Below are 18,691 nucleotides of genomic sequence, written 5' to 3'. Positions count from 1 at the left end.
TTAGCACACCTTTGCACTTGAAAGGGGTGTTCAGTGATGCTCCAGGCTGCACATGGTCATTAAATGCTCCTCTGGCACTTTTACAAGTGCAGATATGTTTGTTTTGGTGCCTTAGACAAATTTTAACTTGACTTAAACTCCCTTCTGCATGCAAGAGGTGCTGGACTGTCCATCTCTTTCCACCTTCACCTCCTAAAATGCAGTGGGAACTCAGCAATGGGGTGAAATCCTGTCAGTCTAATTACACACTGCCTCACCAGGCTCCCTTTGGTGATGTTATGCTCGGCTGAGAGGGACTTGTGAAGATATTGCTTACAAAGAGCTCTGTGATCTTGCTGGATGAAAGGGGAGATGTAAATAGGAGATATTGATTAGATCATAATGCTATTATTTGTATGTCACTTCCAGAAGTATTGAAAAAGCATCAATTCAGATCGTAATAACGGTGCTGATTTACAGTTCTGGGGCGTCTTTCATCTCAAAGGATCACAGAATTGTACACAAAAGGGACTGTTGAAATGAATCCAGTGTTGAAGGCCATCAGGTGGTGTTGCCCTCCACAGCTCTCCTGGGTTATCCTGTTGCCAGCCCACAGAAACCTCTTCCTCTGCAAACTTCTTGGCTACATCCAGAAAATCCCACTTGATTGCTGAGAGCCTGCACTGGTGTTTGGTTTATGTTTGGACTTAATGATCTTAAAGATGTTTTCTGGGCTAAATTATTCTATCACACCCCTGCAGGGAAATGGAGCAGTGATGGCAGCGTGGGACAGCTCTTTGGGGTCACACCTGCTTCTGGGGACCAAGTTATTCCTCAGGTTTCTCTCTCTCTCTTTCAAGTCTGAGCTCAGCATCAGGGGAAGCTCTGTGGTGTGATTAATCTCTAATATAAATAGCTGGATTTTGGGTCAGTGCCCCACAGAAGGCACTAGGTGTTTTTTAAAATGATCTGAGCTGCCCTGCCAGGCCAGCATTAGGTGCAGAAGACCCAACATCTCCTGCAGGCGCTGACCAGTGTTCCCCACTGGAAGATGACAATGGTGATTTGATCTTGGCCATCCTTGAATTTCACAGGGTGAAAATTAAAAAAAAATCCAATTCAAAAAAGGTCAGCTCTAGAAGGTGCCAGGAAAACTCTTCCTGAGTGGACCACACTCATTCACACCCTGACTACAGTAACCCTTGCTTTCCTCTTTTCCAGCTCAGCTGGAAGAAGGAGCAGGGAAGGCAATTTTTCAAAGGGCTGTTCTTGTGTTTCAAGCACAGATGAGGCAGTTGAAAACCCCTAAATTCCTCTTTGGTCATTACAATGACTGTCAAGGATCTCCCAACAACATTTTAGGGAATTCAAACACCAATTATGGAAGCCAACCCCCTGCCCAGAGCACAGTGGCTTTGGCACATATTCCCAGGTTAATCATCTTTCCAGTGGAGTTTTCCAGATGTTGTCACGTGGAACATGAAACTTTTCTCCACACTCATAACAACCAAGCCAGAAACAAATCCCACTTTTCCAGCAGCGCTGCTCAGAGATTTCAACACGATCTCTGATGTCAGCTGGTGGGGAAGAGGCCCCATGGTGGCCTGGGTTGTGTTCCTTCAGGACTGGTCACTCTGAGGGAAGTTTTGTGATGTGGATCTCCTAAATGCAGTGTTGCTGCTCCATCACCAACCACCTTCATTTGGGCTTCAGGGTCACTCAAGGATGTTCCTGTTTGGGCACTGAGAGGACACCAGCACTTGCTGTCACTCACTGAGGTTTGTGTCCCATCAGGATGTGGGGTCAGCGTGGATGGAAATGGGAGCACATGGAGAAGTTACCTCCGAGCCCTGCTCTCCCACTGACTCTGCATGACCTGGGGACATCTCATTTCTCTGGATTTGTGTTTATTGACCTTTTACTCCGTCCTTGGGCGTTTTTTTTCTCTGCCAGCTCTTCCAGCCATGAGCTGTCTCTGAGTGTCTGTATACAAGCAAAGCTTGGCTCAGCTAAGCCCTGATTTCCACTATGGATTAGTGACATTTAAATAATAAAGGCAGAGTTTGTGATTACTCACATGGTGACCCTGGTTCTGAGTTTGAGTGTTTTTTCCTGAGACATCTCTGCAGTTCCTGTCCCAGGGACAGAAATCATTCTCTTGCTTCTTTATTAGGCTGGGGTTTTCATACAGTGAGGTTTGGTGGAGAAAAAGGAGGAAGACCCGAAAAAAGCCAAGCATATGAAAGGATTCTGAGAATTATAGAATTGTAGAATGGTTTGGGTTGGAAAGAAACTTAAAAATCAACTCATTCCAACCCCCTGCCATGGGCAGGGGCACCTCCCACCATCCCAAGGTGCTCCAAGCCCTGTCCAACCTGGCCTTGGGCACTTCCAGGGATCCAGGGGCAGCCACAGCCCTGTGCCAGGGCCTCCCCACCCTCCCAGAGTAGAATTTCTTTCTAATTTCTAATCTAAACATATTCCCTTTCAGTTTGAAGTCATTCCCTCTTGTCTTGTCACTCCAGGCCTCTGTAAATAATCTCTCTCCATGTTTCTGTTGGAATTCCCATATTACAACCACTGAATCAGTTCTGGCTTTATTCCATTGCTCTATATTTTTAATAAAAGATGTCAGGCAGCTCAAGGAAAGTAGAAGAAGGACAAAATAAAACAGAAATAAAGAGAAACAGAAACGAAGAAAAATCCAATTCATATTCTTCTCCTTCTTAATCTCCTTCACCAGGGCTGATCTCTGTAAATCTGCTGAGATTCCTATCGGGATATATTTGTCTGCTCTTGAGATGTAAGAGGGAGAGCTGATTATCATCAAACAGCACAAAGCCAGTGGAGGAGAGCTTTGTTCAGCCTGATGTATAATTACTACCCTTTGCTGGCTGCTTTAGATCAAGCCTAAAAGGATCGGGGGGATTTCCTTCAGTGAAAGTGATCACTCTGTGGCTGCATTTTTTTCTCCTTTCTGCTCATTTTCTCCATGTGTGATCAGTCCTGTGAAATTTTAGACAGCCAGGCGTAACAGCAGAGAGGCACCACTCTGCCAATTTAGTAGGAAAGTCATGTTTTTAATATGCAGAATAAAACTGTGGCCTTATTTAAGAATTAAATCCACCCCCTCATCAGACTTGGATTCAATCAAAGCTCAGCTCTAGACTGGAGTTAAAGAAAATGAAAGGACATTTTTAGCATCACCCCACCTGAGCTAAGGCCTAAGACAGGTCAAGGTCTCAGACTTGGAACTAAATGATCTGTAGGGTCCCCTCCAACCCAAACCATCCCATGATTCTGTGATTGGACACAGCCTCAGAGGTACCTGGAGCTAAGTGAGATGAATGCCCCTCATTTGAAAGTGCAAATTAAATCATCTGAGCAGTTTAGAGCATCTTTTGACTGTCCAAAAATGTGGGATTTGCTGGGAATAAAGATGGGAAGTAGAAAAATTACAATCATTGAAGGCTTAGAAAGTGTTCTCCATCCAGCAGAGACCTAGAAGCTCAGTGGATTTAATGCATCCAGGAAAGAATGAAGGCCCACAAACACACTAAGAAGAGATATCTAATGCTCTTTAATTAATGCTCTTTAATTGATGCTCTTTAATCAAGTGGGAGGAGGGTGTAAGCTCAGAGCAGAAGCCAAAGCTGCACATATGCAGCGTGTACCTTGCACCATTCCATTCTGACAATTCCATTTTGAGGGAAATGGCTCAGTGACAGAGATTAGTTTTCTTTCTTTAGAAATCTTTAAATCAAGTTCCTTTTTCTGTGGCTTGTGCTTCTTCAAAGAGGGAGGGGTGCACCAGCTCTAGAGCTGACCTGATAGGTCCCTGCACTGTGTAACTCTGACTATCCCTTGATGCTGAAATCCTCACTGGAGACATTTCTAAGTTTTAATAGTCAGCCTTAGGCAGCATTACCCTACTAAAATAAATCATCCCAGAGGGTGAGTCACTGGTTTCTGCTCTCTAAATGCCCTCTAGCCAGAAGATTCTGGACAAGCCCAGGGGAAGGTGTGCCCAGAGCACTCACCAGGGTCTTGTAGTCGATCTGCTGTCGGATGAGCTTGTCCTCGCTCAGTGAGTACCGGGCCTCCCCAGTGATGGAGTCGATGGGACCCTTCTCCATCTGCTGCTTGATGGCACAGAAAAGGGAGAAGAGAGGCTCTCCAGCACACTCCTGCAGGGGTGAAAGGTAACCATGAGGTGAAATGAGAGGCTGGAATTGAGAATTCAGCCTGGACATCCCTGTGACTGCCTTGGTTTGCCATCCCAGATCGCTCATGATGGATGCATCAGTGGGAAACAGTCTATTCCAACAGCACAGGATCAGGGGTGGCCCTCCACTTCCACAGAGTGCAACCAGCCCTTGGGCCCATGGTGGGACCCTCAGGGATGCTCCTGTGCACTGCCAGGGGTTGGGCTTGATGATCTTTGTGGGTCCCTTCCGACTCAGCTCATTCTGTGGCCTGGTGAGTGTCCTGTCATGGGACAAAGGTGTCAGCGTTCCCTGGCAATGTTCAAGAGATTGCCACCAGGCCAGAGCTCTGCAGTGCTGGAGCAGCCAGTGGGAAGGGTCCCAGGTGAGCTGGAAGCAGGCTCCAAAGGGAGGTGGATGGCAGGTGCCCCATCCTGGGTGTCTGGGCAGAGTCCACAGAGCACTCCCATGCTGCAGGAGTGCTCAGTCCCAGAGGTGCCCCTGGACCTGTGTGGAGGTGACAGAAGCGTGGGGCCCAGCACAGGACAGCAACAAGCAGCCCCAGGCAGACACAGCAAAGCTCATTTACCCTGAACTTCTCATTCCCATTCACTGCACTCCTCTTCCCACACTTTTCCTCCCTTGCTGCTCACCCTCAGTGCCATGTAGCTGGAGCTTTCTGCTCCTGCCTCCCTTCCCCTTCATCCCTCCCTTCTTCCTCCCCTCCTCACCCTCTCCTCTTGTGTCCCAACTCAATGAGCGAGGTCATTTTCCTCTGGTGTAAACCCCAGCGAAAACAAGTTAATAATCGGAAGCAAAGTGGCCCCTTTTTCAGTCCCTACACCTGTCTCCCACTTAATTAGCTTATCTGCCAGCAGCATATTGCTTCTGTGTGCCTGTCTCCTGCCCTTATCAGGCCTCTGTTCAGGCTAAGGCAAGAAGACAAGTAGCTGAGTGGGGTGAAAAAAGCCTATTATAAAAGCAGCTCTTTAGAGAGTCACCTCCTTATATCCTTTCCTTTCAGCTGAAAGCAGGGATCTGATACTGAAGTCACTGAAATTACCTTCCAGGGACCTTCAAAACTTTCCCATGTGCTCGTCCTTGAACTGGTTGTGCCTGGGGAAGGCTCAGGGGGATTGGGGTTTATTTGTAAAGCCTCAAATTGCCTGGCAGAGGTGGTTATTCTGTCCAAATGAGGATGTGAGGTGGGAGGACATTTAGCAGCTGCAGTGGGAGTGGGGGAGAGGTGCAGAACTCAGCTCCTTCCAAAAAGGCTGGCTCTGAGCTTGGAAACTGTGATTCTTGAGGCTCAGTGTGTGCTCCCCTGTGGAAACTGGATCTCCCCAGCTGTCAGTGGCAGAGCTCAATGACTGAAAGACTTTTTTTAACTACACAAACCCCAAGGAGACCTTCCAGGAGGAATGAGAGAGCTCAGGGGTGCCTCAAATTCTTCCACTCCAGTTCTTTCACACAGCTTTGCTGATGGGCGTCCCTCCACTCCTCATGGGGCTGTGTCTCAGTGCTGCCTCTGAGCTGGGGGGAAAGGAGATCTCCATCCACTCTGAACTGAATCTGTGGGTCACCACATGATGGAGACCTCAGCCTGCTGTTAAAAGGACAGCGTTCTCCACACAGGTCTCAGTCAGGCTCTGAAATCCTCCCCACTTCAGCACTGATCCTCAGGTCCCACCTCTGTACAAGGGAGAGACTGACAAGTTGCCTCTCTAACAAAGTGTCCCCCTTTGTTCTCCCTGGGTCAGAAAATAGCCCATCTCCTATTAGGCAGTGACCTCCTTCCAGAGGCAAAAAAATCCTTTAGCTTGATATCTGAGAAGTTTTCACCACAACTGATCCTCACCAAGAAGAAATGCTTTAAAGATGTTTTTCCAGCTGCTTCTCCTCTTACCTTGAGGAACTTGTAGAGGAGGAAGGTGAACCAGTTGGTGAGCATTTTCTCAGCCACAGATTCTGTCCTAAAGTAGAGAAAAAAGAGAATTGGAAATGAATCAGTCATGCTGGTCCTATCAAAATTCTGTCTTTGTCCATCTTCCTGCCCGGTGGGAAGTCTGGCATGGCACCATCAGGATTTAGCACGTCCTAGGTTCCCTGTTTTGGTTTTGGATTTAGGAAACCTGCAGGAAAACCCTCGTTGCCCTGTTGATTCTCCTGTGACTACAAGTTCCTGTGTATCTGTTTTTCAGTTTCTCCAACAACGAAAAGGAGTTGACGACATTTGAGGGAATCTTCTCCAAAGAGCTCAGGGAGGATAAATCCATCAAATCTGAGGAGCTCAGAGCGAGGCCATATGTCAAGGAGGCTGTATAAATACTCAGGAGAGACAGATCTAAGTCTCTGGGGAACAGTTATCTGGCACTGCCTATCTCCCTGGCATTTGGGAGTGATTACACTCCTCAATGTGTCAATGTGGCACATACGCGGAGCTCATCCTTCTGCCCTTGAGCACTCTGTCCTCAATCAAACAAAAAATCCATCTCAAGGCTTCAGGGTGAGCTTCTCCTGCAGAAACATGTGCTGGCTCCAGTGCATGCACCAGAGAAAAACCAAGAGAAACCAAGAGAAACTTGGAGAAACCAAGAAAAAACAGGAGTCTCTGCCTGGAAGAGTTAAGTGGGTCCTCCTTGTCCCAGCTCTCACCAAAGCCATGTAGAAGTTCTTGTTGCTGCAGCTTTCTGCCCAGAAGATCTCTTTAGGGCCATAAATGTCACGTGGGAAAAACACTGGACACAGGTGAGTTGGGAAAATCACTTCTACCAGATCCTTTCTTCTGTCACACTCCTCCAAAACTGCAAAAGATTCCCTTTCACGGACTCATGGGGAGGGAAGGGAAGCATCAAGCTGAATCCAGCTGCTCCAAGGAGCAGTCTGAGGTCCTCACACCAACACCTGACCCAAGGCACTGTTCTGTTCTGGTGCTGCTCAGTGCAGACCTTCCTCCTCTGACTTCTGATGTTTCTAGGGTTTGGAGCACTGGATGTGCCCTCTTTGTTCACTGGCTGTCCTTCCAAAGGCCACAATTAATTTCCAGCAGAGAGGATTGGACTTAGAAAAGAGCTGGAAGAAGGAGAAAGAGGAAAGGTGGGATGCTCAGAGTGAGCAACAAGGGAAGACAAAGAGGTGGAGAAAGGGGAAAGAAAAGGAGGAGAAGAAGGAGGGAGTGCTACCCAACATCAGAGAAGAACAGACAGGAAGCCTGGGCTCAGCTGGAGGGTGGTCACCAGCCAGGCTCTAGGGCTTGAGCACATCAGGCAGTCAAGTGACACCGAAGAAAAGTCCAGCCTCTGCCACTGGCATTGCTGCCCCGAATGCCAGGAAATGCCCTCTGCTCCTTTTTTGCTGGTTCTCCACAGTGGGCCATGTGCCAGATGAAAAACCTCCCAGCCCAGCAGGCACCAGAGATCCCTTCCCTGTCCAAGCTGTCCATCGTAATCAGCTGAGGGCTCCTCAGAGTCAGCTCTGGGCTGTGGCAAAGGCCACTCATCTCCAGAAGACTTCCCCTGATTTTATTTAGGGTCCTTGAAGCAGGAGGGTTGGTTCAGTCTGTGAAAAGAAGATGAATCTGATCCTAAAGGGAAAAGAGGCAGCACTTCCCTAGGCAGGGAAAGTTAATTACAGAGCAGTAGACTCCTAATTCAAAGTTTCCCACAGAAATGTGGAGTTTAAGACCTTAGGCCAGGCCAAGAAGCACCAATCCAAACTTGTTCCCTGTATGAAACCAGTTCTGTGGTCCTGCTCCTCTGCTGATCTCCACAAACTCCCAGCACTGGGAGCGAAATGAGTTCTCACAATGCAGCTGCAGACTCTCCATTTCTCTGCAGTTAACTTAGGAACAAGAAACAAGGCTGGGAAATCCATATCCCAGGCAGGAGATGGAAGAAATTGACATCATCTCACCAGGGGTTTAATATACCATATATGTGATATTCCTATAGGTCCTACACAACATGATCGGGATTTTCAGGTTAAAAGGAAATATAAGCAGAAATTAACATCTTTGGCATGCAGACCTCAAAATAAAGATTGAGTTTTTCTGTCCTTCTGAAACTTCCTGGAGGATCCACATGAAAACCCAGAGATGGATTACTCCTGCAACTCTTGATCATTTACTTCTTTTTGGTTAGGGAGGAGACCGAGCAAGATCTACATCTCCAAAGACGATTACGATGTTTGTGTGGGCACAGCCTTCCCAGCCGGGCTCCCTCCATGCCCAGGCATCCTTACCTACGGAGCAGCAGCTTGGGGTGGTTCTTGCTCTCCAGGTTTTTGTCGATGAGGTCGGCCAGGAGCTGTTTGAGGACGTCAGTGGCGTACTCCAGCTTGCTCTGCAGCACCGTCATGATCAGCGAGGCCACGTTGCCGCGGTCCCGCATGGAGAAGCTGCGCTGCGACTCCAGCGTGCGGATGAAGGACAGCAGGAAAACCTTGTTGTTGATGAGCTGGGCAAAGAGCTTCAGGCCCTTCTCTACCCGTTCCTGCCGGTAGCCAGGGACCTGCACAAGCAAAAAGGGAGATTTTTTTCCTTTCCCTCGTTTTCCCATTGTCAAATGTCCTGTTGTCACACTCTCTTTGCTACCTCCCTGCTCTCATCCCTCCAGCTCCTCGGCTAAGGAAAGACAGGAAGGGAATCTTTACATAATGAAGTTTGAGAAGACTCCCAGCCACATCCAGATGATTTTTCCAATCCTGTGCTCCCTTCTCTGAACAGTACATCCAAAAGGGATTTCTGGTGCCTAAATGTATCACCGTGCCACGTTATATTTTTATTTTAGTCAGACTGAAGTCTTACTCTGATTTCATCCAAAACTTCTTTCTCATTCCTGCAAGAAACCTGCTTGCAGAGGTTTGGGGTCAGATTTAGGGAGCTGGGAGAGGCAGCAAGGGAGTGAATGGGAAAGAGAGCCCAGGGTGAGGTTTTGAGGAGAAGAAGAGATGCAGTGAGGCAGTGGCTGAGGTGGTGACCATGGAGCTGGGCCTTGGTTTGAAGAGCAAGGCAGGTGAAGCTTGAGACGACACCCTGAGCTCCAGTAGAACCCCTGGGTTTGGGGGCTGAGGTGTTTCAGAGACAGAGGGACTGATAAATCTTGTATTTCTCAGCTGTGAGAGGCTGATGAACTTATTTTAATATGGAACAATTCAGGACCTCAATGCTGGAGCCTGGGCTCCACAGAGGTCTTTTTGATCCTTCCGGCTCTAGGCAAAAATGGAACCTAAATAGTGAACCCCAAACTCATCCCTCCAGTTGCTGAAGCTGTTCCAGCCCTTGAAAAAGCTTTCTTGGAAGCTGGATGGTCTCACCACAGAGCAACACTTGCCACCAAGGCATATATGAATTAATAACCACCCAAATCTGGCGCTATAATACAAAATAAGTTGGCTTGCTTAAACAGCCAAGCAATGCAAGGCCCCTTATAGAGTCGTTACTTTTTCATTCTGGAAATTAGAGTTCTCAACTCTTTTTGCATCCAGCAAATAAATTACTTCCTAAATAGACTGAGACAACCAACAAACCACCACCACCCATCCTGCCAATAATTATTTTTAACTCACTTGCTTGAACATTTAATATTGTCTATCCCTGGGTTATTATGGAGAATTAAAACAAAATAACAAGAAAAGTATTTTGTGCTGCATCTGGAAGCAGTTAATTAGCAAATGAACTGGAAATAACTAAGACCTTCTCGCAGTGGGATCTGTGCTGGGGCCTTTTGCAATAAATATCAATTCCTTCTGGGTGCTACAGACAGGGGAGCAGAATGCGAGCTGCCTTCACGTTGGTAGACAAAGAGGTTGACACTGAGAGAGCTGGTGAAGCTTTAAAAAGGATTAAGGAAAAAAAAAACAACGAATGGAATGAAAGGAAGAAGAGATCAAAGGTGTTGGATTGAAACATTAGCTCAGTGTGTATCTACATAGGGGAGCATCCGTGCTACGGCCTCTGCAGGGGTCAGGTGCTGTTCTGTGATCAGCTGGATGGGGTTAATGAATGTAGGGATTGAAATTGGCTGTGGGGATAATGGAAGTGTTTGTGTGTGCACACATGTGAGAGGGAGGTTCAGCACCCCTCGTTCCTCCTCGTTTGTTGGAGCTGCTCGTCCTGAGGGAAGGCAGCTGGACACCCCTCGACCTGCACTCCGAATCTATGTGCTAGTTATGTGTAACTCAGCCTCCTACCCAGTCCCACAAGCCCTCCTTGCTGACAGATCAGGTTTTTAATGTCTCTCTCTCCACACAGTTGGATGAATTTTGGCTCTTCGGAATGGCAGGAGCAAAGCCGAGCAGGCATCTCTGATTACACAGCCAGCCAAGCGTGGGCCTGCCTGTGCCAGCTCCTGCTCCTCCTTCCTGCCAACCCAGCCCAGGCCTGGCCTCCAGCAATCTCCCAGACCCATGCCAGAGCCTCTCTGGAGCTCAGAGCCTGCCAAAGGCTTTGCAGAAAGCTCAGCCAGCACCTTTGCCATGGTGTAGCTCCTGATTCTCCAGCCCAGGTATTCCTAGAGCATTCCTGTCCATCTGCCAGAGCCTGGAGCTGATTTTAGCCCATCAGACCTCACCTGGGCTCCCATCAAGCTCCTGTCACCACTCAGCTAATAGAGGCTCTGTGCAGACCCCAAGATTTGTGAACAATGTCTCACTGCACTCCCATCTCCCTCCAGAGGGTCAGGGTGGGTGAGGAGGGTGTGGGCAGGGAATGGACACACAGACACTCTGGTTTTCTGATCTCACTTCAAGCCAGAATGCAGCAAAGGTGAACCTCCCTCAGTGACAGGGGGTTATTCTTATAGGGGTTGCTACAGAGAAAACCTGGCCTCTTACTAGTGTGAGGGTCATGCAAAGCTGGATGACACAGGCAAACACGATTCTTTGTCATAAAACAGGTTTTCCTTGCTCTGCACGGCAGAAAATATTAAATTCAGTCTAAAACTCAAGCCACAGAAGGGTTAAGACCAAAGAGAAGCTTAATTGAGTGGCCCTAATGCATATGGATTTATGAGTTGTCCAAATAAATGAGTGATCAGACAGAATTTAGGAGGTAACAAGTGACAAGATGAGAGGAAACAACCTTAAAGTTGTGCCAGGGGAGGTTTAGATTGGAAATTAGGAGAAATTTCTTCACTGAAAGGATGATCAGGTGGTGGAACAAGCTGTCCAAGGGAGCTGTGGGATCACAATCCCTAGAAGTTTTCAAAAAGTGTGGATCTCGCACGAGGGGACATGTTTTAGTGATGGAATTGGCAGCAATGAGTCGATGATTGGAATTGATGATCTGAGAGGTCTACTGCAGCCTAAATGATTTTATGATCTAATATGATCTAACAGCAAACGTTTCCCCTTTCATCCCAGATTTTAATGAGGACCTGTTTGACCCCTTGTAGGACACAGCATAATCAAGCCATCACATGCCCACCACTGGCACAGCATCTCTGGAATTCAGGACTGAACAGGGAGGCATGAGAGGAGCTAGAAGCAGGAAACGTTGTTGTTTTACCTCCAAATCCCTCAGGACTGGATGATCTTCAATGCCAGGGAAAAGCACTCTCATCGTGTAGGTTCGGTAGTCAAGGAAAGGGATCCCAGCTCCATCCAGGTCACTCGTCAGCTCATGGATATCTGTCTGCAGCTCTGCAAAGGCTGGCACAAAACCAGAACAACTCAGGGAGCGGTGAAAATCCAGATCAACCTCACCAGAATGGAAAAAGCCCCTGACCCTCCTGCATGAGAACAAGGAGAGGCAACATGTGGAGAGGAAGAAGGTGGAGAGAGCAGGGTCACCTTTCCCACAACACAGCCTTTCCCCAGGGACATGTGCCAAGGCTTTCTGTGGATTTTGAATCATCAAATCCAGTTAGAAGGGGGTGGAGAAAGTCTGGACTAAGGGAAAACAGGGAACATCAGCTTAGATCCCGGCTGGAGCCACAGCCACAGGGTTCAGGTGGTATTTTGGCTCAAAGCTTTGTGACTGGGTGCCTCCCTTCTACCAACACTGACACAGAGTCATGCTGCCTCCCTCACCCTACCTTCTTTGCACTCCAGGGCCACCCTGGACTCCAGGTTGTCCATCTGCATCTGCAGGCGCTTGAGGGTGAGGTCGCTCTCCCTGGACTTGCGCTTGTAGGCGATCAGCACGGCCACAATGAAGATGATGAGCAGCCCGCCGGCCACCGCAATGCTGACGATGGCTGGCAAGCTGAGAGGGCTGTCTGGGGAGATGTAGACCATCCCTGGAGAGAACTCCATCCCTCCTACACGAGCCTAGAGGGAAAGCAGCAAAGAGCTGCATTGAAACTGTCAAACAAGCAGGAAGGCAGAGGAACTCTGTCATCGTCCTGGCTGAGGGTGAGTGGTGACATCCCCTTGTCTCCCCAGACAAAAGGGGAAGTAGCTGGATATGGAACAGCCTCAGAACACTTGAAATGCCAGATAGAATCACCTCTTTTGGCAGTCACTGGGAGCCCAACCACAAAAGGACTTGTGGTGAGACAAGTCACCAGTCAGAGTTTCTCCGTATCAGTTCGGATTTCATTCTGGATTTTTCATTCCCCATCCTGATGTGTTGTATGATGTCACCTAGTCCCAAAATACACACCGAACACAGAGCTCAATGTATGGTCTGATGGATCCTGACCCCACAGTGGGGACAATGGGACTACAGAAATCAGTCACTATTTTCTTTTGACTCTCCCACCAGATAGAACTGTACTTGGAAGCCTCTGGGATAGTGGCAAACCACCACAAACCCTATGAAGCTCATCCCATTCTCTTTGCAGCTCTTATCTTAGCCACACATCATCAGGGTGACTGCAGATGTTCACCTGTAGGAGCTGAACACAGCTTTTTGTTCTCCATGTACTTCCAGAGGCTCCCAGAGCTGCTTCCAGCCTCTGGAAGAAGCTCCAGTGAAAGGGCTTTGGTTTTAATAACCAGAAAGAAACCCTGCAAGCACTCCTGTTGCAAGCCCAACAAAATGTTTTGCTGAAGCAAATCCCTTAGAGCCTTTTTTTACAACCTGAACACCACTCCCAACAGGAATCCCACAGGATACCGCTGGCTTTGGGCTACTACAAGGCTGTTCAAAGCTATTTGTAAAGTAGGCAAAGCTTGAGAGGTGGAAGAAAAGCTCTGCTGACCTGTCTGAAGTATAAAAACGCTTTTAGGGCTGTGTTGTGGTTTGGGAATGCTGTCTGTTGATCAGCAGAAAGCTGGGAAGATGCCATGCAAAGAGCTTGAAGGATGGTGAGCCCCATCACTTCATCCCAGCTGAGCTGTGGCACAGAGAGGCACAGCTGGCCCTGCACAAAGGGCAGACTCTTGCTGCCAGGCAGAAATGCACTCAAGACCCCAGGGCTGAGTATTTCCTGCTCCCATTGCACCTGAGACCACTGCAGTGTGGAATTAAACTGTTTTCTTCCTCCATTGTGAGAAGCTCTCCCTCACATAACCTCACGTTTCTCCCCCACACCCCAGCCTGGTGTTCAGCCTTGTCCTGCATCCCACTGGCTCTCAGATAATCTCCAGCCTGCCTGGACACTTGTTAATCCCAGGGCTTCCCACATCTCAGCTCAGGCACCTCCTCAGGTTTCCCCCCTAGGCTGCAGGAGGAAGAAACTGGCTCAGCTGCAGCCAGCAGAAGAGACTGTGGAGCAGAATCATGAATTAATGAATTTTCCCAGGTGATCTCCACCCCAACCCTTTTTGGGAAATGCATTTCAGTGACTTTATCATCTCCTAGAAGTTATTCCAGTCCCAACTGCAGGCTCTACCAGCAGGTGTAGGCTGCTCCTCAGTGGGTCCTGGCCAAAGAGACAACTTACAACCCTTATGTCGTGGACAAGACCAAAGTGAATGTCTGAAAGCAGCTAATTTCCGTCCACAAGGCCCTCTCATGCTGTTTTGGGATGGGGTTTAGAGAGATGAAATATTCATGATGAAAAACAAAACAAATCCTAAACTAATCTGTTTAGGTTATATTTCCAGGATAACCAATTGCTGCCATGATGACACTGATGGCTTGTAGAGCATTTTCAGGGGCCAAAGAACTTCAGACACACAGCTGGGGATGCAGCAGTAATGAGTTTTCCCATCTATTTCAAGATACAAGATCCAACTCACTTATAAATCCTGATGTTTGTTGTTCGAATGTGGCCTGCTCAACTGAGCAGGAAAAGTGCCAAAATCACGTCCTAATCGATGCACTGGAAGTTGTTCCCTTTTGCCCTAGACCACTGTCCCAAATCCTCCCAGCAAAATTTTCTCACAGCTCACACACTTTCCTTCCTGTCAGTGGATCAATAAATAGATTAATCCTTTCTCATTTTCTCTTTCTCCAAGCCCTGTAGTCAGATAAGTCCATTCAAGGAATATCAGACTAGATTCAAACAACCCCAATCCCAAATCCCAGTGCAGATCCATCCTCAAAGCTGGAAGAACAGCCCATCTCCACGGGTAGGATTTCTCTCACCAAATATTCCACGTGCACATCCAAGTTAGACACTGCAGCACGATTCCAGAGTCAACAAAGAGAAAAGCCACTTTCAGGATGTGATTTAAGTGAGCTGCTTCTGACACCTTTGACTTTGGGATGAGACGTTTCATTCAGTGGAAGTTCCCATTTCTCTCCATTAATGATAAAGGGATCTAAGCTCCAAAAAGCAGGTGTTCAAAGTTAGGCCCAGTGTGTTCCCCTTTAAAGGTGGTTTCATCACTGGGAAGGTCTCACAACCCACAGGTGAAGCTGCCACGATCTGAGGGAATCTGGCTCTTGAAGAAGAAAGTCTACGAGGCTGCAGTGTTATTATGAGCTTTTAAAAGAAACAGAAGAAAATAGCCCTACTTTATTTCTTAATCCACTGAGTGGTTCTGGAGGAAGCTATTTTCACCTTCCAGGAGATTGACCATGAACCTACCAAACAACAACAATCTGGCCATTTTTAAAGACTATTAATCATGAATTTGCCATAAATTACACTAAATATTCTAAATGGGCTCTATGTCAGAGCCTGGGTTTCTCCAACAAAGTCTTAGTGGCCACCTGTAGGAGTTTAGGAGTTCTGAAGGAGTGTCTTTCCTGGTGCAAATTTGTCCTGGCCAAATAAAATTATCCCTCTAAGGGTGAGGTGAATCATGCCCTGAACTTCAGCTGCTGCACTTGACCATCTCTCCATTCATTACACAGAACCTTTCATTATAGAGAAACCCTTCAGATGTATTCCACATCTTCCCTGCAGACCTTCTCTGACGTAGCCACTCGTGGAACTTCCTCACATCTCTTTTCCTTGGAAAAAACTTGCCTCTGAGTTTCAGTCAGTCTTCTTTTTAGCCATTGCCCAGGCCTTTTATTTCTTTGCTATTTTTCTTCAAATACTTAGCTCTGTCATTGTGTAAAAGACAGCTGAACCAGATGGAAAGCATGTTGACATCAGCGTGTGTCATTGCCACTGCTCCTTCTCTTAGAAATAATCTCTGTGTTGCATCAGTTGATTCACTCCCATGGCTCCCTCTCAGCTCGTGGCCACCTCACTTTGCAAGAAAGGGTTTGTTCAACAATTTCCTCAAGGTCAGGCAGTAAATCTTCGGCAGAATCAGGAGGAAGAATGACTATCAGTTATCCTGGCCATCAAAGAGATGTTTATGTAAAACATGGTCCCAGCCTGAGCAGCAGAGATGCTGTGCCAAGCTGGAGGAAGCATTTTCCAGCCCTGGTTCCAGATGCAAAGTCCATCCTTGAGCACCTCCATCACCTTCCCAGTTTCCTAGCAGTATCCCTTGTTTGACCAGCATCCTCAAAAAGGGATTGTTTTTTAATCTTTGGCTTCACTTGAACAGTCCCAGGCTGCAGGAGCAGGGGAGTCTTCTCAATTAGCACAGCCTGGCCAGATATCCATCATCCTGGATCCCCAGGGGTTGATTATTGCTCACTGGGATTGAGTTTTGTCTCCCCAGGAGAGGCTTTGTCCGTCTCTGACTGACCATATGTTTAATCATATCCATGAAAATGACAGGGAACATTTATTGCCGTGCTCAAAAGCTTTGGTTTTCACACAGAGAAAATCTCTCACTTCATTACTGCTCCTCTTGGAGAGTCTTAATGTGCTTTGCAATGAGTCGAGGGTCACGGTGTATTTGCATGGCTGGAAAGGATTATTACCTCTATTTTCCAGATGACAAACTTTGGCACAGAGAAGTTAAGTAGCCACTGCGAGGGATCCCAGCAGCAGCCACAAGCAAGACCCAAAATGACCATCGTCAACTCTGCTTCCTAAAAGTTCCCAGAAAAATCTTTTGAGAGATCAAATTCTCTGAGTCTCATCCCACTGAAACAAATAAATTAATATGTGACAGCTACAGCTTTGGGAGGAGCAACAGAAAAACAGTTGTTCACAAGGAATGAGAAACACTGATGTCAGTTGTCAGCTTTCGTTGTTCCCACCCACAGCTTGGTACAGCTCCAGGGTGTTTGCTGATATGATGTTTATCAAGCACCAGCATCAAGGAATTCAAATTATTGAGAGGAAAATAAAAAAAGGAGTAAATAAATAAACGGTGAGAGGAGAAGCTCCCTCTGATGTAATCACCAGGTTCATTCTTCACAGGTTCCAGGAAGGATTTGAAGGAGCACATTAAGTTTTATAGAAGTCATAACTCCAAAGCCCAGTCACACTATTGTCCACATCCTGCTTTTTTTTTTTTTTATTCCTCTCCTACATAAAGGCAAATTTTAGTCACCATCCTGTCAACAAAATGACGTGGACTGTGATGAATTTAACAATTTCATGTAGGAACATGTTACACATGATCTCACATGAGCATCCAGGGTTCATGGAACAGCCCACAGAAAACCTAAAAAGAGGCAAACTCTCCTACTGGAGTTTGATCATGAAAGGTATCTCATTGTCCACAAAGATCTCCAGGTCACTTTTCCACTGTTCTACTTCTCCAAGCTACCCTTGATGAGAATATTATTCCCAAAAGGGGCCCTGATGTTTCTGGGAAGGCAAAGAGTGATGGAGCCCCCTTGGAGCACTCTGCCAACTCTTCAGCTGTGCTGTGCCCTCCCAAGCCACCCAGGGAGCAGAGGCTGAGGGTCAGGCATCACTTACCATCACCTTGTGCCTCCCAATGAGGTTTGGGGACTCGCAGAGGAGCTGCACGTCTGACACGGTCACTGCACAGGGCTTCTCACCCACCAGAACGGTGTAGTTCAGCTTGGCATTGCCTCCTGCCACCGGTGGGATCAGATTCCTGCCCTGCACAGAAAGGAACATCACACCCCAAAATAACCAAATAAACATTAGGAAGGAGTTTTCTTTCCCCCTCTGGGTCATTCCTGGGATACAAGTGTCGTTACTGCATTTGATAGGTGTGGATGGCTGATCCCTGACGCTGCTCCAGGCCAGGTTGGATGAATGAGGCTTGGAGCAACCTGGTCTAGTGGAAAGTGTCGCTGCCCATGGCAGGGGGTTGGAATGAGATGCTCTTTAAGGTCCCTTCCAACCTAAACATGATTCTATTATGACATTTGTAGCTCACCATTTGCTCACACAGAGAGGAAAAGCCAATTTAGGAGCTCATGCAGAGAACAGCATGAGTGGTTACAGACTCAAAGCCAGTCACAACAGCCTGTCCTGCTCCTCCCTCTCTGCAACTGAATGAGAAATGTTCCCCCTAAGTCCTGCACAAAAAAAAGCCCTCACTAAACATAGACAAGTAAGTCAGACCCCTTTCCAAACATGAAAAAAGCATCTGCAAGTAAAATAACTTCTTTGCATATTCACCATGTGAAAATAGTGATACAGAAATGCTGCATCACAAAACTCCTTCTCCACATTGCTGTGAAGTGGCAAAGGACTGGTTTGGGTTTAAACATGGGTGAGAGGAAGCTCTTGAATTTACAAGAAGGGAAACAGAGTTGGGTCAGCCACATTGCAAGGGTAGAAGATCTCTGGTGTTCTCTGGTGAGCAGCAGTGGGTATAAATTTAGGCTGCACTCAAGAGTTTATAATTTTTAGTTGTGGGTGTGGGCAGTGCTTGGTTTGCTGATGGTGACTCTGGTATGGGTCCATAAAGGGCAAGGAATGGAGGGAATTTCTGGGGTGCAATCAGGATGATTTATGGGGGTGCTGGGGTGCAATCAGGATGATTTATGGGGGTGCTGGGGTGCAATCAGGACGATTTATGGGGGTGCTGGCAGGCACAGGGAGGCAAGAGGCAGAATTTGTCCTTCCTCATCCACTCCTTGGTCCCCATCTCACCTTCAGGATGATGGGACTTCCAGGCTTCAGCTCCAGGATCCCTGAGGGATTGAAAACCTCAAAGATAGGGTTGGGGTAGTAGGTGAAGTTGGTTTTGTTGAGGATCAGCAGGGACTGCACATTGTCAAGGATGAAGCCAAACTCCTCCGGGCGCTCAGCGAGGTCAGACTGGTGATTGGGGTCCACAGCCAGTGCTGGGGCCTGGCAGGTCATCTCTGTGCTGTTCTGCACCTCACAGTTCTG

At 47.5% G+C, this 18,691-nt stretch overlaps 1 protein-coding gene across 1 annotated transcript in view; it reads right to left on the bottom strand.

Moving 5' to 3' along the window:
- Positions 1–18,691, bottom strand: part of PLXNA4 (plexin A4) — a 422,006-nt gene that overhangs the window by 35,740 nt on the left and 367,575 nt on the right. The window contains exons 18-24 of the mRNA XM_015628532.2: positions 18,449–18,688; positions 17,297–17,443; positions 12,218–12,452; positions 11,689–11,831; positions 8,424–8,692; positions 6,091–6,157; positions 4,020–4,166 (exon numbers count right to left, since the gene is read on the bottom strand). Of these exons, the coding sequence (XP_015484018.1) occupies positions 4,020–4,166; positions 6,091–6,157; positions 8,424–8,692; positions 11,689–11,831; positions 12,218–12,452; positions 17,297–17,443; positions 18,449–18,688 (1,248 nt within the window). The remainder of the gene's footprint in view (positions 1–4,019; positions 4,167–6,090; positions 6,158–8,423; positions 8,693–11,688; positions 11,832–12,217; positions 12,453–17,296; positions 17,444–18,448; positions 18,689–18,691) is intronic.

The sequence above is a fragment of the Parus major genome, chromosome 1A (assembly GCF_001522545.3).
Source record: "Parus major isolate Abel chromosome 1A, Parus_major1.1, whole genome shotgun sequence".
Taxonomy (NCBI): Eukaryota; Metazoa; Chordata; class Aves; order Passeriformes; family Paridae; genus Parus; species Parus major.
The sequence above is the reverse complement of the archived record's forward strand: the minus strand, read 5'-3'. Positions and strand labels throughout refer to the sequence as shown.